This window comes from Phymastichus coffea, unplaced genomic scaffold (genome assembly GCF_024137745.1).
Source record: "Phymastichus coffea isolate CEN01 unplaced genomic scaffold, Cenicafe_Pcof_1.1 PCOF00009, whole genome shotgun sequence".
Classification (NCBI taxonomy): domain Eukaryota; kingdom Metazoa; phylum Arthropoda; class Insecta; order Hymenoptera; family Eulophidae; genus Phymastichus; species Phymastichus coffea.
The window spans coordinates 996,329-1,022,105 of NW_026706820.1; the positions used below are offsets into that span (position 1 = coordinate 996,329).

At 41.2% G+C, this 25,777-nt stretch overlaps 1 protein-coding gene across 5 annotated transcripts in view; it reads left to right on the forward strand.

Annotated features, from left to right (window-relative positions):
• The window catches only part of LOC131671062 (endophilin-A), a 1,254,901-nt gene that overhangs the window by 201,836 nt on the left and 1,027,288 nt on the right, over nucleotides 1–25,777 (forward strand). For all 5 annotated transcript variants that reach the window (XM_058947219.1, XM_058947193.1, XM_058947229.1 and 2 more), the window contains one exon: nucleotides 14,768–14,836. In XM_058947219.1, coding sequence (XP_058803202.1) covers nucleotides 14,768–14,836 — 69 coding nt within the window. The remainder of the gene's footprint in view (nucleotides 1–14,767; nucleotides 14,837–25,777) is intronic.

The following is a 25,777-nucleotide window of genomic DNA, read 5'->3' on the forward strand; positions in this document are numbered from 1 at the left end:
TAGGTTCTGGTTCGTGTCGTTATTTCGTGTCGTCCTCCTCTTCCCCGTGCACAAAGTACGACACTCAAAATACGTGCCGCTGCCCGTGGCCATCGGGTCTTTCACCCGATCGGAACCCGGGGTGGATTCCCCCTGAGAAGGGGTTACTACTTGAGGTAAATCTGTTTTTTTTTGTGCATGTTCATATTTTTGTTTCGTCCCGTTTTTTTTGCTAAAGGTCCCTCGTGGTCGCGACTTTACGAACCGCGCTAAAACAACGGACAGCCCCTGAGGTCCCCCCTCCTCTACCCTATGTGTTTAGTGTTGCCCCTGTAGAGTGTGCGTGATGGTAAGTGCCCATAGTGGCAAAACCGGATTTCGTTCACGGGGAGATCCCGATTAGAGGGATCCCCTTCATTCGCTTTCGGGTGGCTCCGTTTATAGAGGTTCCCGGCATATGCTCTTTCGGTAAGCCCTGTTTATAGGGTCGCCGAGCATTCATTCATCCGGGTTCGCCAAGAGGCGTGTGTGTAAGTGTTTGTGTAATGTGTGAGTGTAGGTGCATGTAAGTGATTAATGGTTGGACACATCGGCAGAATACCATTATCCTTTGCGTCATTGTTGAACCATATCTTGCTCTTGGCCGTATCCGTTATAGCGTTGCTACTCAGAGCATTGACGCGACGGACGACGTTTTCACCGGGCACGGTCGTGGACGTTGGAAGCTAGCATTTACTCAGTGAGGTGTAACCACTCAGTGGACCAGCCCGGCTAGATTTATTATTTATACTATTAGATTTATTTATCTAATTATTCAATTGTTAATTACATGAGACATATATAACAGTAAGTATTCAAAAACATTTCCATCTCCTTGAATGCATAATTTGATTTTTCGATGAAAATGATTTACTGTCCTCTGTTTGTTTTATGTTTTGATTTTCTGCGACATGTGCATGAGCGCTTGTGTTTGCGGAACCCAAGAAAACCTTTCGTTCAGATGTTGGGGAAAACTCAAAGGGAGAGATTTTACTGCGGGATTCCTCACACGTGTCGTAAAACCGACTGCTGAATTGTCGTGAAGTCCAGCTGTGAAACAACTGAAAGAGCGGCTACAATGTCGACGGGGCCAGTTCTAGATGAAAGTAATTTTATTGGTCGCTTACTAATATGAATGGGTTTCTACCCTCTTCTCAGGGTCACCGTTCGAGACGCTGAGCTCGCGCGGTATTTTGTCGTTTTTGACACTCACTCGCTACCTTACCCTTACGAGTAAAACAACAGTATCTCAGCTTCACGGTCGATATTGTTCAATGTGTTCTCATTTTATATTTAAATTAATCCTTAGTTTAACGCGCTACTACTTAATTAATTTATTAATGTTTATGTTCAGGTGTGCATGCGTATATTGTGTGAGTGGTTGCTGTATTGTCTGAGGGCTGTACCCGGCTATCCACAGGGCTGTACCCTGCTGGACTACTGCTTAAATTCATTGTGTCAAGTGCGTCGTCTATACGTCACTATATTGTAAGTGCTTTAGTTTAAGTTCGATTAATCGTAAGTTTAATTTAAACGGCTTTTTCCTCTACTCACAGAGTGGAAGATTTTTATGCCTATCTTTCTTTGTGTTAAATATACGTTGTTTTATTGTTCTTCCGAAATTTTTCTCTATTATTTATTTTCCTATCCAGACACACACACACACGCGCGCGCGCACACACACACACACGCCCGCACGGACACACACACACACACACATATAATTAATTATCGAGATCGAGGTCAACTCAGGAAAGTTAAATTCAAAAAATCCTCAGTAATACATTCTGCGGTATGTTTCGACATGCCATCCTGATCTTATCTGTTATGTCTTCTCGAGTCATTGGTTGTTCTTGATAAACGATATTCTTCAAGTATCCCTATAATTAAAAGTAAGGAGATGTCAAGTCGGGAGATCGTGGTGTCCAGCCAATTGGTCCACCGCGACCGACTCATCTACCATTAAATTTGATGTACAGGTAATCTCGAACATTTCTATGGAAATGCGCAGGTGCTCCATCTAACTGCATCCATATTCTTAGTCTTGTTTAAAGGTGAACTTCTTCTAGTAGTCTATCTGGTTCATTTTGTAAAAATTGAGAAAAATTTTTCCTCTTGACATTTCCCTCAAAAAAATATGGTCTATTCACATTGATAATGCCACATCACACGTTGATTTTCCAACAATGCTGATGATCTTGTCGATGTCAATGAGGATTTTCAGTAATGACAGTAATCACAGTTGTGCTTGTTGAGCTCTCCATCATTTTGAATGTAACTTTGTCAGAGAACATGAGATTAAAGAAACAAAATCATTTCTCTTGCCCAACTACAAAACCACAGTTGCCTTTCCATGTTATCTAATGCAATGGTTTGAATGAAAGTTATATTTTATGGTCAGATTTTTTGTTTTCTCAAAATTCTAAAGATAGTTTGTTGTGGTATTCCAGTTTCTCTTTGGATCTGTATGCTACTAATATGAGGATTCCCATGAATAATTATCATATCACAAACAGGCGAACATTCTCATCGTAAGTATGATGTCTTCGCGTAAAAATCAAATGTTCTTGTGAGCTCTCACATGAACCCTTCAAATGGCGTTATAATTAGGGTGTCTTTGGTACGGGAAAGGTACCAAATTTCCTCGAGCTAAATCAAACATCATAATCGTATCGACACTTTCACGTACAAAATAATCCGGCATACTTCAAAACAAATTATCGTGTCAATATTACTTCATTTTTTGATTAAATATTATATTTATAATATATGTTCTATTTATGCTATTATGTCTAACAAAATAAATTTAAAAAATGTGTTAAATTAAATAATGTAGTAAAAAGTGATAGACAGAAAGAAATCGAAGAAAATCATTTCATTTGCTTATTTTGTCGTTCTATCTCGATGGCTTCAGCATTCTTCACTGCATTATTTCTTTTATGGCCCCCATCTGCTTATTCGCTTATCTCTTTCTCTCTCTCTTTCTCTTTCTTGCTTTCTTCTTCATTCTTTCTCTTACATTATTTTCTTACTTAGAGTTTTGCAATATTTTATTGCATAAAATAATAATTTTTTACAAATACAATAATAAATTTCAGATCTGAGAGTACTCATTTAAAAACTCAGACTTCAGATTATACGAGGTGTGTTCAAAAAATACCCACAATTTTTAAATTTCGCGGGTCTAGAGAGTCCGATTGTCAAAATTTGTTTTTATTGTGTTGATATACATGCCCCTGAAGTATGATAAAATTTTCAGTTATATTCACTGTTTACTTTGTCTGCGGTAGTCGCTAAGGTTTGACGTGGTTTTATGAGCTCGGCGATTTTCGTTTTTTAAAAGAAATGGATCAAAGAATTTGTATTAAATTTTGCGTAAAAAATGAAATAAAGTGTAACAAAGTGTGTGAAATGTTACAAAAAGCCTATGGTGAATCTGCTATGAAAAAAACAAGTGTTTACGAGTGGTATAAGCGTTTCCAAGATGGCCGCGAAGACGTTGAAGATAACGAACGCTCCGGTCGACCCAGCACGTCAACAATCGATGAAAATGTGAAAAAAGTGAAAAAAATGGTTCTGAATGATCGCCGAATCACAATTAGAGAAGTTGCTGATGAAGTTGGCATATCAATTGGCTCATGTCATAACATTTTTTCAAATGTTTTGGGCATGAAACGGGTGGCAGCAAAATTCATTCCAAAACTACTGAACTTTGTCTAAAAAAACAATCGCATGAACATCGCTCAGGAGCTGTTAAACGACACCAACGACGATCCAAGTTTGCTTGAAAGGATCATAACTAGTGATGAAAGATGGGTGTACGGTTATGATGTCGAAACCAAAGCACAATCGTCCACCTGGAAGCATTTAACGTCACCAAGAGCGAAAAAAGTACGTCAAGTTCGATCAAATGTGAAGGTTTTGCTTACAGTTTTCTTTGACTGCAGGGGCGCGGTGCATCATGAGTTCTTATCACAAGGTCGCACGGTTAATAAGGAGTATTACCTTGAAGTTATGAGACGTTTGCGTGAAGCAATCTGAAAAAAACGCCCCGATTTATGGAAATACAATTCATGGCTTTTGCATCACGATAACGCACCTGCTCACTCGTCGTTGCTTGTTCGTAATTTTTTGGTCAAAAACCATACCGTAGTCGTGCCCCAACCTTCATATTCACCAGATATAGCTCCGTGTGACTTTTTCCTGTTCCCAAAGTTGAAGAGACCCATGAATGGACGGCGTTTTTCCTCGATTGAAGAAATAAATGCCGAATCGCTGAGAGTGCTCAAGGACATACCAAAAAGTGAATATCAAGAGTGTTTCGAAGATTGGAAAAAACTCTGGCATAAGTGTATTATATCTGGCGAGAATTACTTTGAAGGGGACCACATTGATGTAAACGAATAAATAAATATTTTTTTGGAAAAACGATAATTCCGGGTACTTTTTGAACACACCTCGTACAATGAGCTGATGTCCTCACTGATCTCATGGCCACCTGACCTGAGGCCTTTCTAGTTTATATACTAATACTAAAACGAGTGTGAATGATACTCGTTATGCCTCTCTCTCCCATATTCTAATTTATTAAAATAAGCCTAATGTATATAATGTAACGGGGGAGGTTATCTAAAAAATGGGAAATTTATTTAAGAACAAACTCCCACGATGCAGAGCTAACCGCCGCTCCATTAAACACGTATGATCGTACGTGTATTCACCTTTATGTCAGATGATTTTGCTTAATTGTCTTCTATCAAACGGAGTTGAACTCACCTTAAGTCACATGCCTTGTGACACTCGATGAATTTTAGGTGTGGACGACTTTACGCCTAATCCGCTTAATCCCCTAGATGTAATCGGATTAAAACCTAAGCCTTTTACAAATTGCTTAAGCTACTGGGAAAATTAAATGACGTAATCGGCGAATAGATTTGACTAACTTTTATTAATAAAAATAACTACAGTCTTTGTTGGGCCGAAAGACTAACGCACGCGAATAGGATTTTACAATGAATATTATTCGTTGAGAGAGAGAGAGAGAGAGAGAGAGAGAGAGAGAGAGAAAATATTCGAAATTTACCGCGAACTAACGCTCGGCGCGAATTCAAAAAAATCGCTATTACGATTGACAAAATACCGAATGTATTTTGTCACGTAATAATGATGGGAGGTGCACCTACCCTGTGGTGCAATTACAGTGATCAGCCGTAATTATTGATGAAATATATCAACTGCCGCTACCCTCCTATTTATCAGCTGCACTGTCTCAGTCTGCCTTTAATCTGCTGCAATACTGTTTCTGCACTGCTGCTACTTGCTGCTGCAATACCGTCGTTGCACTCACGCACGTAATTGTCCCAGAAAATCTTTAATAACGGCGAACACGATGCAAAACAATATCGGCGGTAAACTGATTTTCTTAGCGCGGCAAATTCGACGATCGTTCTTCAATACGAGCGCACGTGTTTAGCTGACGATACGATACTCGTGCCTTGAGTCTGTAAATCCTGGAGAACATGATTTAGAGTGTGCAATGTGAGAGAATTATCGAACTTAATTATCGTGCAAGTGTGGAGTGTGTGAGTGACGGCCTCTTGCCACCGGCGCCAGGCTATTCGGGCATATAGATTAATAATTACTGATTATAATTCGAGCGCCTATTGCTAGCCGACCTTCACGGGGCATTAACTTGTAAGTACTGCTGCGTACTTTTTTCTCTCTCTCCCAATTCAGCTTCTTGCTTTCTCTCTCTCACTTTTTGCTTCACTGCTCTTATATCATTTTTTGTTATTAATTATCCGTTATCTTAATAAATAACACGCTTGCTTTCTTAACGCACGTCCGCTTTATTTCGTCCTTCCGCCTATCTCCTCGACCTTTTAATTTCGCGTTTAGGCTTGCGAGTCTTGCGCCGCGATCTGGCATTGGAGCCACGACGCCCCGACAACACCTGACGAACCGAGCTGTTCCTAACTAACCGAGCCCGGATTCTTTACCTGTATTATCCGCATATCCTCATATATTGACTTTTATGTCAACGGGACAGTTCCCCGTTACATAAAACTAAATTTTTTTATAACATTTTTGCTTTTAGCGCTTGATTAGATTCTGTAATAAATCGATAGCGCCATCGTATTCTACGTTAACATTATATTACTAAGAAAACATTCATAACTTTTCAAGTTTTTTATTGTTTTCCATTTCTACGAAGAGATAAATACAAACATGAATTGTATCAATACAAGAGTAGTAATCTGTAACGCCTGTTTTACATCAAAGCATTTAAGGTAAAAATGCAAAACGAGGAAATGGATCACGAGAACCGGAACCAGAAGGCTATATGTCTAGACAGAAGGTTACTGCCATAAGATAGAAGGCTGTCTGATGAATGCATATAGGTTTAGATACTTAACGTGCAATTCTGTAGAATCTGTAAAATCAAAAGGATATCTGAAATGAGTTGCATATGGAAGAAAAAAACGACCAAAAGATTCTTGCTGTAGTACGATGGCGAATATGATGACTATACAGATTAAAACAATGAAGCAAAGAGGTAGAATAACTTCAGTTTCTACCTCTTTCAGTTTTCCAACATTAATGAATTGGTCGGTAAAGACGATAAAACAAGTATCGTTACAGATACGAGGTTTGTCTTGATTACGGATGGAAGTTGGTACTGCAATCTATTTTACTGTAATTTTGGATACATTTATTAACTTTTTAAACGTTCAATGATATTGCGATAAGCATATCCATACATACTAAATTGATTACAAAAATAATAGAATGGAACAGCGGAGCTAACTGAAGAATTTAAAAGTTAATCTCACGTGAGACCACTAAATTACTTAAGTATAAAAAAAGCAAAGTGCCACTTATTGGACGACAATTGCTAGCAATTTCGATATCTGGCTAATAAGTATTCTCTGCCATACTAACATTTACGAGGGGGGGTCAATAAGTATTTACAAAATCCAAGAGATGGCGCTCGTCACGCTTGAATTATGATGTTTTAGGCAAGCAATACTACTAACTAGATATCGTACAAAGTTTCAGCTCGATTCATTAAGTCGTTTTTTTGTAAGCGTTGGTTGAACAAAAAGTTATTGGTTTATTTGAAAAATGGAAAAAACAGAGTTGCGAGCGGTGATAAAACATTTTCATTTGAAAGGCCTTACACCAAAAGAAATCACAGTTGAGTTGAATGCTGTTCATGGCAAATCTGCCCTGTGTTTAAGACTGTTTATAACTGGGTAAATGAATTTAAACGCGGTCGTACAACAACAAAAGATGAACCTCGTTCAGGACGTCCCGTAAAAGTGAGTACGCCCGAAATGGTCAACAAAATCCACGATATGGTGTTGAGTGTAGAAGATTAAAATTGCGAGAATTAGTTGAGGCTACAGGGGTATCAAAGGGTACAGTTATTTCAATTTTGCATAAAAAATTGGGGATGAAAAAAATATCAGCAAGATGGGTGCCACAGTCCCATGTCGAGCAGCAGTTGGGTGGCCGTCTCGAAGGCCTCTTCACTTATCACCAGCTTCCTCTCCATCTGTAAAAGAGAAGAAGTGGGGTTAAGGGATTTCTCAGGTTCAGCCCTCAACCTACCCGTCGCTGTGTCACGCTCGACGCTATTGCTTACGAGGACGTCCCGGTCTCCTGCGCTTTTCTCGTGAGCATGGCCCATTTGCGGGGGTAGCTGGCAGGACCACCTTCCGCACGTGCTGAGCGGTTCTACGTGGCCTGCCTCTTCCCCTTACCGCATTGCCATCCAGGTCGTCCTCACCTGGTGCCTGAGACTCGCATGCAGGGTTTTTGCGCGGCCTACCCCGGCCTCGCTTAACCGGCGCCTCGATCGGTACCTTTGGAGCCGCCGCGGGTTTCTCACACTCGTTCGCGGGGGCTGCAATCGCGACGCGCTCGCATATCGGATCCTCGCTGGATTTCTCGATCTTCGCTGGCGGGTCGCCTTCGCCCTCCTCTTCGTCCAACGGTGTTGAGTCCCCGCCTCCTGGTTCCTCGTTGTCCTCATCCGAGAATGGACCGAAATAAGGCTTGAGGTCCTTGGCGTGGATCAGCTCGGGCAACTCCTCCTGCTGGTTACCTAGGCGGTAGGTATTCGTCCCACATACCTCCTGAATTACGTAGGGACCAGCATACTTAGGCGCCAACTTCGCCGAAACGCCCTGAGCTGCGGAAGACAAGATGCGGTTCCGCTTCCACACCCAGTCCCCAACCCTAAAGTCGGCCTGACGTCTCCTCCGGTTGTAGTAGACCGCCTGACGGTCCGCCTCCTCCCTGGACTTAGAGCCAGCGCGTTCCCACAAATTGGGTAACTGGCGCATGTGCTCGCCCCATTCGGTCAGTTCTTGGTCCTCGGAAGCTTCCCGAGCCAACTGATCCTGGGCCCTCCTAAAGGTCGAGGGAGGAGTGGGCTGTCTACCGAAGACCAGCATGGCCGGGCTGTAACCTGTCGCGCTGTGAGTTGCCGAGTTCAACGCAAAGTTGAACTCTGGCAGGTGCTCATCCCAGCTCTTATGGTCCCGCTCCACGTACGATATAAGCAAGGCCTTGAGGGTTTTGTTCACTCGCTCTGTGGGGTTTGCCTGTGGGTGGTAAACTAGGGTAAGGGCGCGCCGGATGCCGTTCCTCGACAGGTAGGCATCGACCTCTTGATTCTTAAATTCGGTCCCGTTGTCCGAAAGAAATATCTCTGGCGCCCCAAACCTGGTTACCACCCTCTCGTGCAATTCCCGTACAATGGTCCTACCATTGGCCTTACGTACGGGTACACACTCCACCCACCGAGTGAACAGCTCTAAAAAGACCAAAATATATTCGAACCCTCTCGAGCTCTTTGGGAAAGGGCCAGTAATGTCACTGGCCACCACCTGCCAGGGTCGCGAGACCTCTCGACGACCCATCAGCCCGCAAGGCGGCCGTTGTTCCACCTTGCATTGCTGACATACCGGGCAACTCCCCACGTACTCTCTGACCTGATCGTACATCTTCGGCCAGAAATACAGGTGCCTAGCCCGGGAGAACGTCCGTTCTCTCCCCTGGTGTCCCGCTGCTGGCGCATCGTGTACCTCCTCGAGTACTTGATGCCTCTTCTCGACAGGAACCACTAGCTTCCAGGCTTCCTCGTTGTCGATGGACCCTTCGCTCTCCTCAGTCGGATTGTAGTGATACAATCTCCCTCCGACCATCTTCCAGGTAGGTTGAGAATGTGGATCCTGGCATACTTCTCTATACTTTTGAAGGTACCAGGCATCGGCAGTTTCCGGCTGATGAGTCATGGCACCCACTTCTACCACCCCCTCCTCATAGGCCCTAGATAAAGCGTCTGGCACCACGTTGAGGTCTCCCTTTCGATACTCGATATCGAACACATGCCCTTGTAGTGCTAACGCCCAACGCGCTAGCCTTCCTGTAGGATTCCTCATACTGTGGAGCCACTTAAGGCAACTATGATCGGTGATGACTTTGAAGTGGCGCCCCTCAATAGAAGGCCGGAACTTCCCGATAGCCCATACTACTGCCAGGCACTCTCGTTCGGAGACTGTATAGTTCCTTTCCGCACTGTTTAAGGAGCGACTGGCGTACTCAATTACGCGCTCCTGTCCATCGATTTCTTGCGTCAATACCGCGCCTATCCCACTATCGCTCGCGTCCGTTTGTAACACGAACTGCGCGCTGGGATCTGGCGACTGCAAGATCGGTGCCGAGACCATTGCGTCTCGTAACCGTTCGAAAGCCTGCTCCTGTTCCTGCTGCCACGCAAACGGGATGCTCTTCTTCGTCAGGCGGTTTATCGGCTCAGCGATGGTTGCGAAGTCGGGTATGAAGCGACGATACCACGACATCATCCCCATGAACCGCTTCACCTGTCTGATCGTCCGTGGTACTGGGTACTCCATAATGGGCTTTATCTTCTCTGGATCTGGCCTTACCCCTTCACGGTTCACCAGGACCCCCAGGTACTTGACTTCCGACTTACAGAAGTGGCTTTTGGTCTTATTCACAGTGAGGCCCGCACCCAGGATTCGTTGTAAAACCAATCCCAGGTGTCGCTTATGCTCCTCAAAGGACGGCGAGATAATAATCACGTCGTCGAGGTACGCAAAAGCAAAAGGATCTAAATCCGGGCCAATCACTCTGTCCATCAACCTCTGGAAGGTCGCGCCGGCGTAAGACAATCCGAAGGGCATTCTCTTGAACTGAAAATGCCCCAGGCCGGGGACTGTGAACGCCGTAATGGGGCGCGACTCCTTTTTAAGAGGTATCTGGTGGTACGCGCTACTCAAGTCCAGTGTCGAGATGAACTTCGCATCCCTGATCCTTCGCAGGATGTCACTCGTGAAGGGTAATGGATAGGCGTCCGGCTTGGTTACTGCGTTTACCTTCTGGTAATTTACGCAGAACCGATATTTGCCATCTGCCTTCTTAACCATCACCACTGGACTTGACCACCCGCTGGTTGCTGGTTCAATGACGTCGTTGTCCAGCATGGCCTTGACCAGCGCGTGCATTTCGTCTCGCACCCTGTCGGAGACCGGGTAGTATTTTTGTTTACAGGGTCGAGCGTCTCCGATGTCTATCTCATGCTCAACCCCCACAGCACAGCCTAAACACTCGCCTCCGTCTGGAATTAATCCATCGACGAGGCTAGCCACTTCTTGGCGCTGTGCTTCCGTGGCTTCTACCAGGCCTACGGGTGCGAGGCACGACGTACCAGTGACGCTTGCCACTTCCAACGGTACCGCCACTTTGGCTTTCGCCAAGTACAGCTGGTCCGTGTCAGGGTTCAGGTTGGCGCTGAATTCCCTTACGAAATTTGCGCCGACATAGCAGTCATCAGACAGCAGTGGCGTTATAGCGACCCTTACGTCTTTTGTGATTCCCCCTACCGTGAAGGGGAAAATCACATGACCCAAGATGGGACATGGGCGACCGTCGGCGAGCTTCGCTTCTCCCGCACGCGTGACGTCCAGGCCCAACCCCATGTCTGATGCCAACCTAAGCCCGAGTTGACCCATTACCGTCGATGAGGACCCGGTGTCGTAGAGTGCCCTTAACTTGTAGGCACCTATCCCCACCTGAAGCCACCATCTGGTCTCATCCTCGGGTCTATACCTGCGGGGAGCTTTCGCCGTCTCTCTCCCCTCTGTGGACGGGAGGCTTTCACGGCTCTTCTTGCCTTGGGCAGCCGCTACTCGCATCGACGTGCTCTCACCCGCAGATGTCTGGGTCGCCGGCGTATCCTCCGGAGTGTCAGGTGGTTTCCTGGAGCTTTTGGGTCTGATGGTCTCCTCTCCGACCCATTCAAACCCCTGCTCCACCACCTGAATCCGGCCTCCGTACCCTTCGAGGATACAAAATGCTCGGTTACCCAGATCAGGCATTTGTTCGGTCGCTGTCGCTTCCAACGCCACCGCACTGCCAGGTCTCGTAGGGTCCGATATCCCTGGCGAGACCTTCCTGAACCCTGGGGTCGCTGGCGGGCCCCTGCCCCGATCCAGCGACCCGCGACGAGAGGTCACCTTTACTGGGGACGCGGAGGGGACCTCCGTCCTCCGCTTCCCTGCCCGTCTCCCTTGTTGCAATCCGGGCAGTACCTTCTGGTAAAGCCTAGTTTGCCACAAGACGAGCACTTAATCGGTTGGGAGTAGTCTATTTTCCTCCGCTGACCCTCTCGCCGCTGGCCAGGAGACCCTGGGGGGGTTTTATTCCTCCCCTTTTCTTGCGGCCGACCCCTCGGCCGCCTGGGAGAGTTATATTGTTCAGCAGTTAAGCATACTTAGGCGCCAACTTCGCCGAAACGCCTTGAGCTGCGGAAAATGAACAGTTCATTTATATCTCTGACTTTTCGGTTTGTTTCTGAATCGTAAAAATATTTTATTAATTAACATTACTATGACTTAGGTTTTCTATAGTTTTTTCCTGAAGAGGCCATGAATTTATGGCGAAACGTTGAGAAATTTCAAGAGTGTTGTATTAATTACATGAGGGATTTTCCTTAACCATTGTTTATATATGAGATTAGCGATATTATTATAGTTTTCAGCGTGTTTTTACACTGCTAGATTGGATTTACTTCCAGGTTATATAACTAAGTGTTAGACCTGACTCGACAGCCTGCTCTACCTTCTCAACCGAGTGATTTTTAAACTCTTATAGCCCCTAAGACTTTAGAAAAAAGATTTATGTCACCAGTCACGACATGATAGGCGCTACGTTCATAAGCGTCTCATCAGCTGAAAAACCTTCGATTGTTTACCTTGTATTACCGGCATACTTTGTTATCTTACACGTATTATTTTACGTCCTTGACGATATCAAGCCAGAAGTAGAATCGGAATACTATAGCGAGGATCTTCTCTCACTCTAGTCGTACTGGCATGGCATTCGGCTAACATTTTAGCCTTTTGCTCCAGTGATACTACACGTTTTCATACTTCTTTATCCTTCAAGAGTTCAGTCATGTGTCGGGATGATAATTATGCAACTTTTGGCCCGTGATATTTCAAATAGCGTAATAATTTAAGGATTGAGATCATGATATTCTTGATTTTCATGAAAGCCTCTTGTTGTTTATTAGCTGCTGAATAACTTGAATTGGTAGGCTCATTCGGGGAAGACAGACTCCTTAAGATCTGATAGTCTTTCCTTTTGTGGGGCCTATATTAGATTACTCTGCATTTTCATAGCATGGATATGAAAAATATTTCTAATAAATAAAGTGAGGCATAAAAGATAAAAGTGCTGTTTTTGTGATGGTTTTATTGGTTTTTGGACAAAAATTTATTTATAGTTTAATATAATTTCGAATACAGCAAATAATTGTGATTTTTGCACTTTAAGGTTAGGATATTCCGAAAACCTTAGATGATGGATCAATTCTTAAACCAGATTCGGATTCAGCACATTGAATACCTTTTGAAATACACTATCGTGTTTCTAAGTTTTTTGGATGTCGGTCTGTGTTATTAGTAAGTCTCAAATAACGGTATAATAATTTTTTTTTTTTATTTCTACAGTTTAAAGCGAAAGCTCAGTTTTTGATGTTATATATATAATTCTCGATTATTTTTAAACAGAGATTCATGAGATAGAATCTAAAGAGGAACTTTTATTTATATACAGTAGAAGGTCACTAGCAAGTTTGGGCAACATCTATGATTATCTGCTATAACTCTCTGGTTAAATCTCCTTTTATGAGTGTGTTTAAGCACAATAGATTCCTTTAAATTTATCATTCTGAGCGTATTCTTTGTAATTTTGCATTCGTTTTCCGATGTCATCAATAAGAAAAGATAATTTGCCGATAGAGGTAACATATTTGATATTGATTTAAGCATTCATCAACCATACGCCGTAAAATTCAAATTTTTATTTTAAAATACCGCGGAGATAGTTTATAGATAGTAACTCCCTTCTCCTAACACTTTTGTATGTATAACAAGCACAAACAAATTTTATAATAAAATCGATTTAGTTTCATGTAATAAATAATTATTTATTATCGCTAATAACGATATAAAAAACAATTTTCAGCCTACGCTGTCGTGTTCGGAGTTTACCGTTCAGATGGCTCTCAAATAATGAATAAGTTTGTTACGTCTTACGACGCATCCTTTTTGTAACAAATGCACATTCGTGAAATTCAAAGCTGCTAACCTACTCGCACGTCAGCTGACGAAATGCGAGGTGAATGACACTCCGAAATAAAGTGCTAAACTACTCGCACGTCAGCAAAAAGCTGACGAAACACAAGGTAAATGACACTCCTAAATAAAGTCACCAAACGCAAAAATTTATATTCAGCAAAAACAAAATGTCACACCATATTGCAATACTGACCTGAAAAGAGCTATAAAAGATATAAAAAGGAATGAACAAATTACTCAGACAGTTATAGGTAGTGCAATTATCAGACATACATTTCCACATACATTTATTATAAGTGAGACATATCCAACCACTAGTCAACATATTGGAACGTCTCATTCATTAGCTATTCGTAGTTGATGCATGAGACGTAACAAGTTACACTATTCCACCTGAGAAGATTTCTTCGATGTAATAGTGGTCCAATAGTCTAAAGGTTGATCATGCTCATGGGTTATATTAAAGTTGATACAATTGATAGTGAATCATCTTTGGTTGTCTTCCTATTTGCTACGTGGGAAGTAAATTTTTAGACAGAGCAGTGTAACAGAGGATTCATAAGGTATCTTATTTACAGTTTGATTGTCACCTGTAAGAAAATCTGACTTCATTAAGAATGAGAAATATTTTTGAATACCAAAATTGAGGCAGCCAATGGCGAATATGGCCGATACAATTACTATCTTTGCATCGTCGGATTAAAGTTTCGACTCTCTTATTACTTTGATCTTTTACTATTTCTTCCTCGATCGTATTCATAATTGTCTGAGCTAAAGTACATAAATAACGACCTATTGAAACTATGAATAATAATAAATTAAATAAATAAATAAATATTTATATACGTTAACAATAATTTTGTATTACAACACTTCTTACTAAAAAGTGTTTTATATAAACATTTTTCTAATATGAAAATTTAAAGAAGAACATTTTTAACAAGCTTCACGCTCTTTCAACATTTTTAACTCAGTTATAATAACAAACTGGTATATATATGATCAAATATTTTTATAGTTAGATAAAACACATTTAAAATGAAGTATTATTTAAAAAATTTGTATTTTTTCAGTACATGACCGAAAAAATGGGTGGCGCTGAAGGTACCAAACTTGATGTCGATTTTGTCGACATGGAAAGGGTAAGTTTAGAATTAGTTTCTCTTTGCTTTAATACTGTACTTCAAAAGGTTATTACTCATGATGAATTATAGGTGTATGGTTATGATCCTCAAACAAAACAATAATCTTCACAGTGGAACTACGAGGGTGGTCCGATAGGGAAGGCAGGGAGGTGTCCGTCACCGATTTTCTTCAAACTTTGCATACGATTAGAGTATCGAAAAATATTGGACACGTATTTTTTTGTAGCGGCCCATACGGTAATTTAGGTGGTAAAAACAGGGTTGCCAATTATAATTATCTACATACGCTTGAAGTGGATAAGTTGGCGAGACGCTAAATTCAAATTATCATATCTCGGTGAAAGAAAAAGATATCTGAACGATTCAAAATTCATTTTGAAGGGAAAGACTCATACTTTAAGATATATTAATTATTTTGACCGAAAAAAATTATCTTATGATCTTACATAACCTCAAATATGTGTAAAAGTCGTTTTTTTTTGCACTTGAAAAGATTTATAGTGTTTCTTTTGTAATGTTTTTCGTTCTTACAAATGGGAAACTCAGTTTTTTGGGTCCAATTCCAAAAATTGGCCCAAATCTGGCTCAACTTGAAAATTTTAAATGGAAACTACTGTTGCTTATGGCAGATTCGAATTATGGGGGAAATTACACGTTCAAACGTGATATCAAATTTTATCGAAAAAATTTGTATTTTGAGTCCCAAAATGGCAATAAAAAACATTTTATTATATATTTTGTTTATTATAAATATTATTTATTTATTTTTTTTAATAATTACATTCATATAAACATTAACATATATAAAATACAACTTTCTATTTATCCCGTATATATGTTTGATATTTTTGAGAATTATTTTATATAATTATAGTATATAATTCTTACAATAATGATATTCTGTAAAAAAATGATTGAAGCAACTTTTTTTTCACACCAACTACAAATTATAATTGCAATGTTATCTTCGTAGGTACATACAGGTTCTTCTTTTATGGCAAAGCAAAATTCAACAAGATTATCAAATTTTGGAGGTCTATCAATATAACCACTTTTGAACCATGCATACTTAAAAGTATTATAATACCTCGGAGAAGATAACTGATTATGTACGAGGGATTGCATTTTTATGATAAAATTTCTTTCGTGTAAATTGATATTGTATTGCATTAAAATAATAAAATCAGATAGCTTTCTTACAAAATTCTTCCAGAATCGAAAACCATAAACATCCAAAGGCTGAATTTTACCTGTAGTGCCAGGCGGTATTGTCATTACCATTAAACTTACTTGTTCCGGTACAACTTCTTGTACGGTATTATTACATTGCCCACTCCACGAGTCTAAAATTAAGACCGATGAATTCCCAGTATTTTTTAAAAATACTTCTTGCATCCACGTCTGAAGCAGTTGCTTAGAAAGCTTTCCAAATGTAGAAGCTCGTATTAATACATTTTCTGGTGTAAATAATGTCTGTCTAACTCGAGGCTCAAAGTCTCCACTTGCTTCTTTCAATACTAAAAATAAAGGTGAAAGCAAATTACCCTCTGCTGATATAACAGGTTAAATAGTGTAGCTGTGTGTTAAGGAAGACAGTGATTGTGCTTCGCTTTGAATTTCATTCAGTCCTCTATAATTTAATGTTCTACCACTGTGAATCTCCAAATTAAATCCGCTCTGATCAGAATTATATACATTGCTTGCACTGTATCTTGTAAGCAATTGTTTAATTTCAACTCTAAAAGTTTCACATTGATTTTCAATTTCATCAATATTTTTCAATGAATCCGTTGTAGCAAATTTAGTGATTTTTCGAGATACTATATTATGTTTTTTTTTAAATTGCCAGATCCACCAATTCGATGCTTTGAACAAAGGCATAGCTATTTCAGCTTTTTTTTTGTAAAGCCCATCTTTTCAAATCAATATCATGTACAGTCATCTTCGATATCATAGCTTCATTAAAATTATTAAAAACATATTCTGATATCTTGAATAATTTATCATATCTACTGCCTCCTGCATCAACTTGCTGTTTCCATTGTCGTAATTGTCGCTCGCTAGTTACTTGTTTGTATTTGTGCTTTACAGTATTAAATGAATAAGGCTTACCTTTTCCACTCAACCAAAACTTTACTGCTTCTTCTTTATATTTAAAGTCAATTTTGTCTTGCTCACATGCATTATTTAATTCTTCTAGAAAATCCTCAGATTCTTCGTTTTCCATGTACTCAATAGCCTCTGGATAAATTTCATTTTCATCGCAAAAATACAATGTCGTTTCTTCTTGAACATCAACATCAGAATTTTTTGCATGCTATCTTATTATTTTCTCCAGTATGTTGTGCAATTGCATTTCTTCGTCACTGATTAAAAACTTTGGTTCGCCATTATTGCTCCGATCAAATGTCATTGAAAGTAAGGTTGTTACAACTTTTGCATCAACAGGCATTTTTTAAATATATATAGTATCCAATATGTACGAATAGTGAAAAGTCTGATTTGAAAAGTCACGCAATAAAATTCTGAGCACAGAATTTTCGATGATAGTAAAACTAATTATTTTCAAGTAGTCTTAACAATTTTATAAACAATCTTTTATATGAATTGTATATCTAAATGCATTGGCACTTACTGAATATATACAGGTGTTATGCGATACAAGTACAATTTTAAACTAAACTCGACCTTTCATAAAACGTGTTTTTATATTTTTCCTTATGAGCAAAATAAAATAATATTATAAAGATAACAAAAACCGAACAACATTGTCAAAAATATCCAGTGGTTAACTATTGCGGCACTGCTTCCGCATATTAGTATCAATGTGATTAATCAATCGCGGTTTCCGCATTTGCAGTGGTCAATAAAAGAATAACAACGAAGTGTCTGCAATATTTTTATTACTATTATTGTTATATTGTAACGGGGGGGATAGCTGCAAAAATGAGAAATTTATTTAAGAACAAACTCCCACGATGCAGAGCAAACCGCCGCTCCGTTAACACGTATGTTAATACGTGTATTCGCCTTAACGTCAGCTGCCTTAACTTAGTTGTCTTCGATCAAGCAGAGTTGAACTCACCTTAAGTCACGTGCCTTGTGATACTCGATGAGTTTTAAGTGTAATCGACTTTGCTCCTAATCCACTTAATCCCCTAGCTATAATAGGATTAAAACCTAAGCTTTTTCCAATTGTTTAAACTACTAGGAAAAAATTATATGACGAAATCGGCGAATAAGTTTAATAGATTTTATTAATAAAAATCTCTACAGTCTTTGTCGGGCCGAAAGACTAACGCACGCGAATAGGATTTACAATTAAATTACTTTCGGTGAGAAAGAGAGAGAGAGAAGATACGAATATTGGCGCGATCTAACGCTCGACGCGAATACAAAAAATTAACGCTAACACCGTTGGACAAAATATCAAATATATTATGTCACACGATAATTAAGGGAGGTGCACCTACCCTGCGGTGCAATTACGGTGATCAGCCGTAATTGTTGAAGCAAATTAAAGGTGCTCCTCAGATCAGAATCAGCTGTGCTGCCTCGATCGCAAATCTGCTGTATATTAGCTGTTGCTTATGCTGCTGCTTCCGTGATGCTGCTACTGTCGCTGCTTCCTCGCTCACCCTTGCACACGTATCCAAAATCCAAATAAACTATTTATTGGCAAATCGGTGAAACACTGTGCTAAACTATTTTGGCGGTACTACACAAGTAACAGCTGAGATGTAACTGCTAATTCAAAAGATCGCGCGCCCCCTCTCTCTCTCAATACTTAGAACTAACTTCGCGAAAATCAGAATCGCGAACGGTTCGATTAATTGAATCGACTACCGTTGCAATATATATAATTAATGCTGTTAAAATACAAAATTATTTATTTGGTGATAAGATTTTATATTCATATGCACATCAATGTAATACATAGATTATAGGTATACAATACGATGAGGAACATAAGAAAATCAATATCAATTCATAATAATACATCTCCTAATAATAACAATATAATAATAAGAATAATAACGGAAATCAAAATAAACTGTTAACTGGTTGATAATAGTTTTTTCAGAAAAATTTTTAACTAAAATAAAATTATTTTTTGAGCCAGAAAAACTGCGTAAAAATAATTTTTCAAAAAAATTTGCATAATATTTATAATAAACAATAGAAAAAAATTAAGAAACAAAAACAAGCGAAGTTTGTGAAATTCAAAAAGTCCCAAAAACCACAGGTTTTTATTTTTGGTGCCACTTTGGGACTCAAAATACAAATTTTTTCGGTAAAATTTGATATCACGTTTGAACGTGTAATTTCCCCCATAATTCGAATCTGCCATAAGCAACAGTAGTTTCCATTTGAAATTTTCAAGTTGAGCCAGATTTGGGCCAGTTTTTGGAATTGGACCCAAAAAACGGAGTTTCCCATTTGTAAGAACAAAAAACATTATAAAAGAAACACTGTAAATCTTTTCAAGTGCAAAAAACACGACTTTTACACATATTTGAGGTTATGTAAGATCATAAGATAATATTTTTCAGCCAAACTAATTAATATATCTTAAAGTATGAGTCTTTCCCTTCAAAATGAATTTTGAGTCGTTCAGATATCTTTTTCTTTCACCGAGATATGATAATTTGAATTTAGCGTCTCGCCAACTTATGTACTTCAAGCGTATGTAGATAATTATATTTGGCAACCCTGTTTTTACTACCTAAATTACCGTATGAGCCGCTAAAAAAAAATACGTGTCTAATATTTTTTGATACTCTAATCGTATGCAAAGTTTAAAGAAAATCGGTGACGGACAGCTCCCTGCCTTTTTGCCTACAAAAGAAAAACGAAAATTTTGGAAAAGTGGCGTTTTATTTTTCAACATAGTCTCCTTTTAGTTCGATACACTTGGCCCAGCGATGCTCCAACTTCTTTAACTCGTCTGAAAAATACGTTTCCTCGAGGTCTGAAAAGTAGGCTTCCGTGGCAGCGTTTACCTCGTCATTCGACTCAAATTTTTGCCCGGCGAATGACTTTTTCAAATTTGGAAACAAAAAGAAGTCGCTCGGGGCTAAATCTGGAGAATACGATGGATGGGGCCGCAGTTCGTAGCCTAATTCGACCAATTTGGCCATGGCGACGGCGGAAGTGTGAGCCGGTACGTTGTCATGGTGGAAGAGCACTTTTTTCTTCGCTAAATGGGGCTATTTTTTCTGCAATTCAACGTCGAATCGGCCCAATAATTTGGCATAATACAGCCCTGTGACCGTTTTGCCCCTCTCCAGGTAGTCGATGTAGATCACACCTTATGAATCCCAGAAAACGGTGGCCATCACCTTTCCGGCCGATGTGGCAGTCTTCGCCTTCCTCGGAGCACTTTCGCCGGGTAAAGTCCACTGTTTCGACTGTTCCTTGGTCTCAGGTGTATACCAGTGGATCCATGTTTCGTCGACTGCCATGAAACGACGCAGAAACTCCTTCGGATTGCGCTTCAACAGCGTCAGACATTGCTCTGAAGCTGTCTCACGGTTGCGCTTGTTGTCCGGAGTGAGCAAACGCGGCACCCATCGCGCCGACAGCTTTCTCATGCCCAAAATTTCATGCAGGACATGACCCACGCGGTCTTTTAAGATGCCTACGATCTTAGCTATCTCGCGCACCTTCAATCGTCGATCTACCAATACGATATCGTGAATTTTTGTCACGTTATCCTCCGTGGTAGCCGTTTTCGGAGCACCTGGACGTGGCTCTTTAAAAATCGACGTGCGACTACGTTGAAACTCGTTAAACCAATTTTTGACGGTCGCCATCGAAGGAGAAGAGTCACCGTACACAGCATTCAAGCGCTTTTTGATTTCGCTGCGCGATTTCCCTTCCAAAAACAAGAATCGAATCACCGACCGATACTGCTCTTTTTCCATTTTTCAAAAATCAACGGACACACTTGCTTTCACACGCTCTCAAAAATAAACTACAACTCCGATCCGGCTGAAATCTTGACAGTAACAATCGAGAAGGTTGTACTATGTGATAGAATACTATTTCTTTAATACTTTCTATAGAATAGTATTTCTTTTTCGAGAGTGGCGCCATCGGGCGGTGAGGCTAAGTACTTATCGTAACACCCTCATTGATAATAGGGTTTTGTTGTTTGGACGTTCGGTCGTCGGTGCCGACGCACTTTCCGTTTTGGTGAGGCGAGGGTCTGAGTGGAACTCAGAAATCCCGAAGGAAACGGCAGACGTGGGGCGATTTAAAGCTGAGTTTTGAAATTGGTGGTAGGACAGATTGGTTAATTGCGACGGTAGTATCTACGCTTAAGCACGACTTTATTTTAGGAGCCGACTTTTGGATAGCGTCAAATAAAAATATTAGCTACGGTAATCGCGCTTGGCGAGCAGGTGACCAAGGCGATTGGTATCCGTTAGCAGAGCAGAGTAGTAACGAGATAGTCGTTTTTACGGAATGCGCAAGTTTAAGTAAGTACGAGGAGGCTCAACGAGAGACAATCCTGGCGTTAATTCACCGGATTGTCCCTGAGCCTGGTGAATCTCCGGCGGTTACAAGAGTTATCGAGCACGTCATCGATATAGGTGATGCGCGCCCGATAAAAACTTAGATGCGTCGAATGTCGCCCCCGATATTAGCTTTCACGCAAGAAGAAACTATGCGGCTTTGGAAAGCGAAAATAATTAGGCCATAGAATAGTCAATGGAGTAGCGCGTCGGTAATCGTACGTAAACTGGACGATGGTTATAGATTTTACCTCGATTTTAGACTGGTAAATAAAGTCACGAAAGTAGATGCGTAGATGCGCGAGTTAAAATAGATCTGCGAGCGGCGTTTTGGCAAATTCCGCTATCGGAAAATAGCAAACAATATACGGCGTTCGTGATCCCTAATCTCGGTTTATGGGAGTTCGAGCGAGTGCCATTTGGTTTGATAAACGCGCCGGCTACTTGCACGCGTCTGCTGGAGACACTTTTCGGACCAGAATACAAGCCGCATGTTTTTTGGTATCTCGACGATTTGCTGGTAGTTAGCGCGGATTTCGATAGCCACATGATTTGGTTAGACAAGGTTCTGAAGCGCTTAGTAAGTGTCGGTCTAGAAATCATCTTAGAAAAGTCTGATTTCTTCTGTACCGAGGTAACCTATTTAGGATACAGGTTAGATAGCGAGGGTTGGCGTCCGGATGAGGACATATTAAAGCCAATAGTAGATTATCCTGCGTCGAGTAACGTAGCGCAATTGCGCCGTTTCCTAGGTATGGTAGGATGGTATGCGCGTTTTATCGAACACGAGAGTGAGATAAAGGTCCCGTTGACCAAGCTTATTCGAAAGGACCAGCCATGGGATTGGAAGGAAGAACAGCAAGTTGTATTTGAGAGGTTAAAGCGCGCATTAACGGAGGCGCCGGTACTCGCGCGCCCTGATTTCCGCGCCCCTTTTACTTGCACTGCGATAGCTTTTTTTTCGCGGTTGGCGCGTGTTTGGTCCAGGTATTTGACGACGGCGAGCATCCCATACGAGGTGTGTTCAAAAAGTAAAGTGACTTTTCAAATTTCACGGGCAACGTACTTTCGATTATTGATTTTTTTGTTTTGTTATGTTGGTACACTCTTCTCGAACATCTGTACCAAGTTTCAAGTGTATAGCATTTTTTGTTTGGTTGTGAGAGGCGTAAAGGTTATAAGTGTTTTGCGTGCTCGGCGATTTCTTGCTATCGAAAAATATGGATCAACGGATTTGCATCAAATTTTGTGTAAAAAATAAAATAAAGTGCTCCGAAACACTTGAAATGTTGACGGTGGCATACGGTGAAACTGTTCTGAGTAAAAAAAATGTTTACAAGTGGTACAAACTCTTCCAAGATGGCCGGGAAGATGCCAATGACGAGTCTCACTCTGGACGCCCAAACACGTCAACTACTGATGAAAACGTTCAAGCAGTGAAGAAAATTGTTCTGGAAAATCGTCGAATCACTATCAGAGAAGTTGCTGAGGATGTTGGTATATCGCTTGGCTCGTGCCATGAAATTTTTTCTAACGTTTTGGGCATGAGACGTGTGTCAGCGAAGTTTGTTCCGAAATTGCTAAATTTTGACTAAAAGAACCTTCGCATGAACATCGCTCAAGAACTGTTGAGTGACGTTAACGACGACCCAGATTTACTTAAAAGGGTCATAACTGGTGACTAATCATGGGTATATGGTTATGATATCGAAACCAAAGTCCAATCGTCCGAATGGAAGGGCCCAGATGAGCCAAGACCGAAAAAAGCACGCCAAGTTCTATCAAATGTCAAAGTTTTGCTCACTGTTTTCTTCGATTACCATGGCGTGGTGCATCAGGAGTTCTTACCATATAGACGTACGGTCAATAAACAGTATTATCTTGAAGTTATGCGCCGTTTGCGAGAAGCAATACGAAGAAAACGCCCAGAATTGTGGAAAAGCAATTCATGGCTTTTGCATCACGATAATGCCCCTGCTCACTCATCTTTGCTTGTGAGAGATTTTTTGGTCAAAAACAACACCACAATTATGCCTCAGCCACCATATTCACCGGATTTGGCCCCATGTGACTTTTTCTTGTTCCCAAAACTAAAGAGACCTATGAAAGGACGGAGATTTGCAACGATTGAAGAGATAAAGACTGCATCGCTGGAAGAGCTCAAGGCTATACCGAAAAGTGCTTATGAGAAGTGCTTTGAGGATTGGAAAAACCGTTAGCATAAGTGTATTGTATCTGAAGGGGATTACTTTGGTAGGGTAGGGACAACATAAATAAAGATAAATAAATAAATATTTTTTCTTAAAAATACAAAGTCACCTTACTTTTTGAACACACCTCGTATGCTACGCCAGTCGGATGCTAAACACGCACGAGCGAAATTACACGGTGAGCGAAATCGAGTTTTTGGCAGTACTTTTTGCGGTAAAATTTTAGGCCTTATATAGAAGGCTCACACTTTGTCATCGTTACAGATCATAGTCCACTCATTAGAATCCTAAATAAACGCGAGCTTACAGGTCGATTGGAAAGATAGGTACTAGAATTTCAGCAGCTAGATTGCGAAATAGTACATAGAAAAGGAGCGCTGCACCATGTTCCGGATGCACTTTCGCGAGAATTTGAGGACGAACTCGAGGTTTGCGTATTTGATAAGATACAGGACGCTTTGTATCTACAAGGCGTCAAAGACGTTCTTCAAAGATCGAAGAAATTCGAGAATTGGAGAGTAGAGAATAACATCCTGTATCGGTTCATGCGCGATCACTTGCTCGATCCGATAACTAATCACGAGGAATGCTGGTGCATGGTGGTGCCGCTGGAGTACCGGGAAAGGGTGTTGAGAGACGCTCAATGTGAACCATTCTCCAGACACTTCGGCCGTGAAAAGACTTACGATGGAATTGCTCGCGATTATTACTGGCCAGGAGTGTGGTATGATATGAGGATATTCGTAGATGAGTGCTCTCAATGTCAGAAGTAGAAGGTAGCCCAGCAGGCATCTCAAGGCCTAATGGGTAAACGCGTAGTAGAAAGACCATGGGCCGTGGTAGCGACTGACGTGGTAGAGCTGCCCCGTAGCAAAAATAGGTTTAAATACTTGGTGGTTTTTCAAGACTTATTCACCAAGTGGGTCGAGTTAAAACCGCTACGTTCACCGGACGGTCCTGCTCTTGTTACAGCGCTTGAGGAGTTAATCCTGTTTAGGTAGGAAACTCCGGAATATATCATTAGTGATAATGCGAAGGCATATAGGAGCAAAGTATTTCAAGATAGGTTGCGAGAATACGGTATCGAACATGTATTTTGCCCTGCGTATCATCAGTAAAGTAACCAAGTTGAGCGTGTAAATCGAACACTAAAAACGATGATAGCGATGTTTGTAGATGCCGATCATAGGAGCTGGGATAAGTACTTGCATGAATTTCTTCATGCTATCAATACGGCGACTTAGGCGTCTACAAAGGTATCGCCGGCGTTTCTAAACTTTGGTAGGGATCTGCATCCGTTTAAGAGTTTAAGGCGCGAGATTGAGGTAAAAGCCCCTATTGTTAAGATCGATACGAAGGCGTGGGAAGACGGACTATAACGTTTAAATGCATTATGCGACCTGGTAGCTAAGCATATTGATGAAGCTCAGGAAAAGCTAAAAAAACACTTCGATAAGGGTAGGCGTCAGGTGCTTTTCCAGGTAGGTCATTTGGTTTTACGCAAGGTGCATACGCTTTCGAGCGCAGCGGATGGTAAAAACGCGAGACTCTACCCGAAATTCGACGGACCGTTTGAAATTATTTTAGTGAGATTTACGAGTTAGCGACAGACAGTAAACATCGTACTACTCGAGTACATGTCTCTGAAATTAAGCGTTATGTACCTCCGCGAAAGGTAAAGAAATAAGTTCATGGGATGATTGAGGTGTGATAATTTTTGTTTCTTTCTTTCTTTCTTCTTTTTTTTAAGGTTTGATGAGTGCAGTGTCGAAAGTCATGATGGCTGAGTCCGGAGACTCGAGCCGCATCTCTCACATCGCCGAGGGCCAAGTACCTTCAGGCGTCACGACCGCACTAGTAGATTCACTGGAAGCTGTTGAGATGATGGAGGTTGACCAGGCGTCGAGGTCCGCCGCTCCGCTTTCGGGCTTAGGGCAGGCGGCCTCTTACAATGCCGACATTGCCTCTTGCACCTCGTAGTTAGCCAGGACGTCGATCGGTGAAGGCAAGGACCGAAAGGCGAAGGAAATTCTTTTGCGGCTGACTTTACCCTCACCTCCGACGCCGTTCGTAAGCAATCGACGAGGGGGACGAGTGGTAACGGGTAATTGAAATGCAAGCTCGATAATCCAGCTCGCGGCGCCAACGCGTACCCAGGATGAAGCGGTACGTCGGAGCGCGGCATTTGAGCTTACGACGCTTTATAT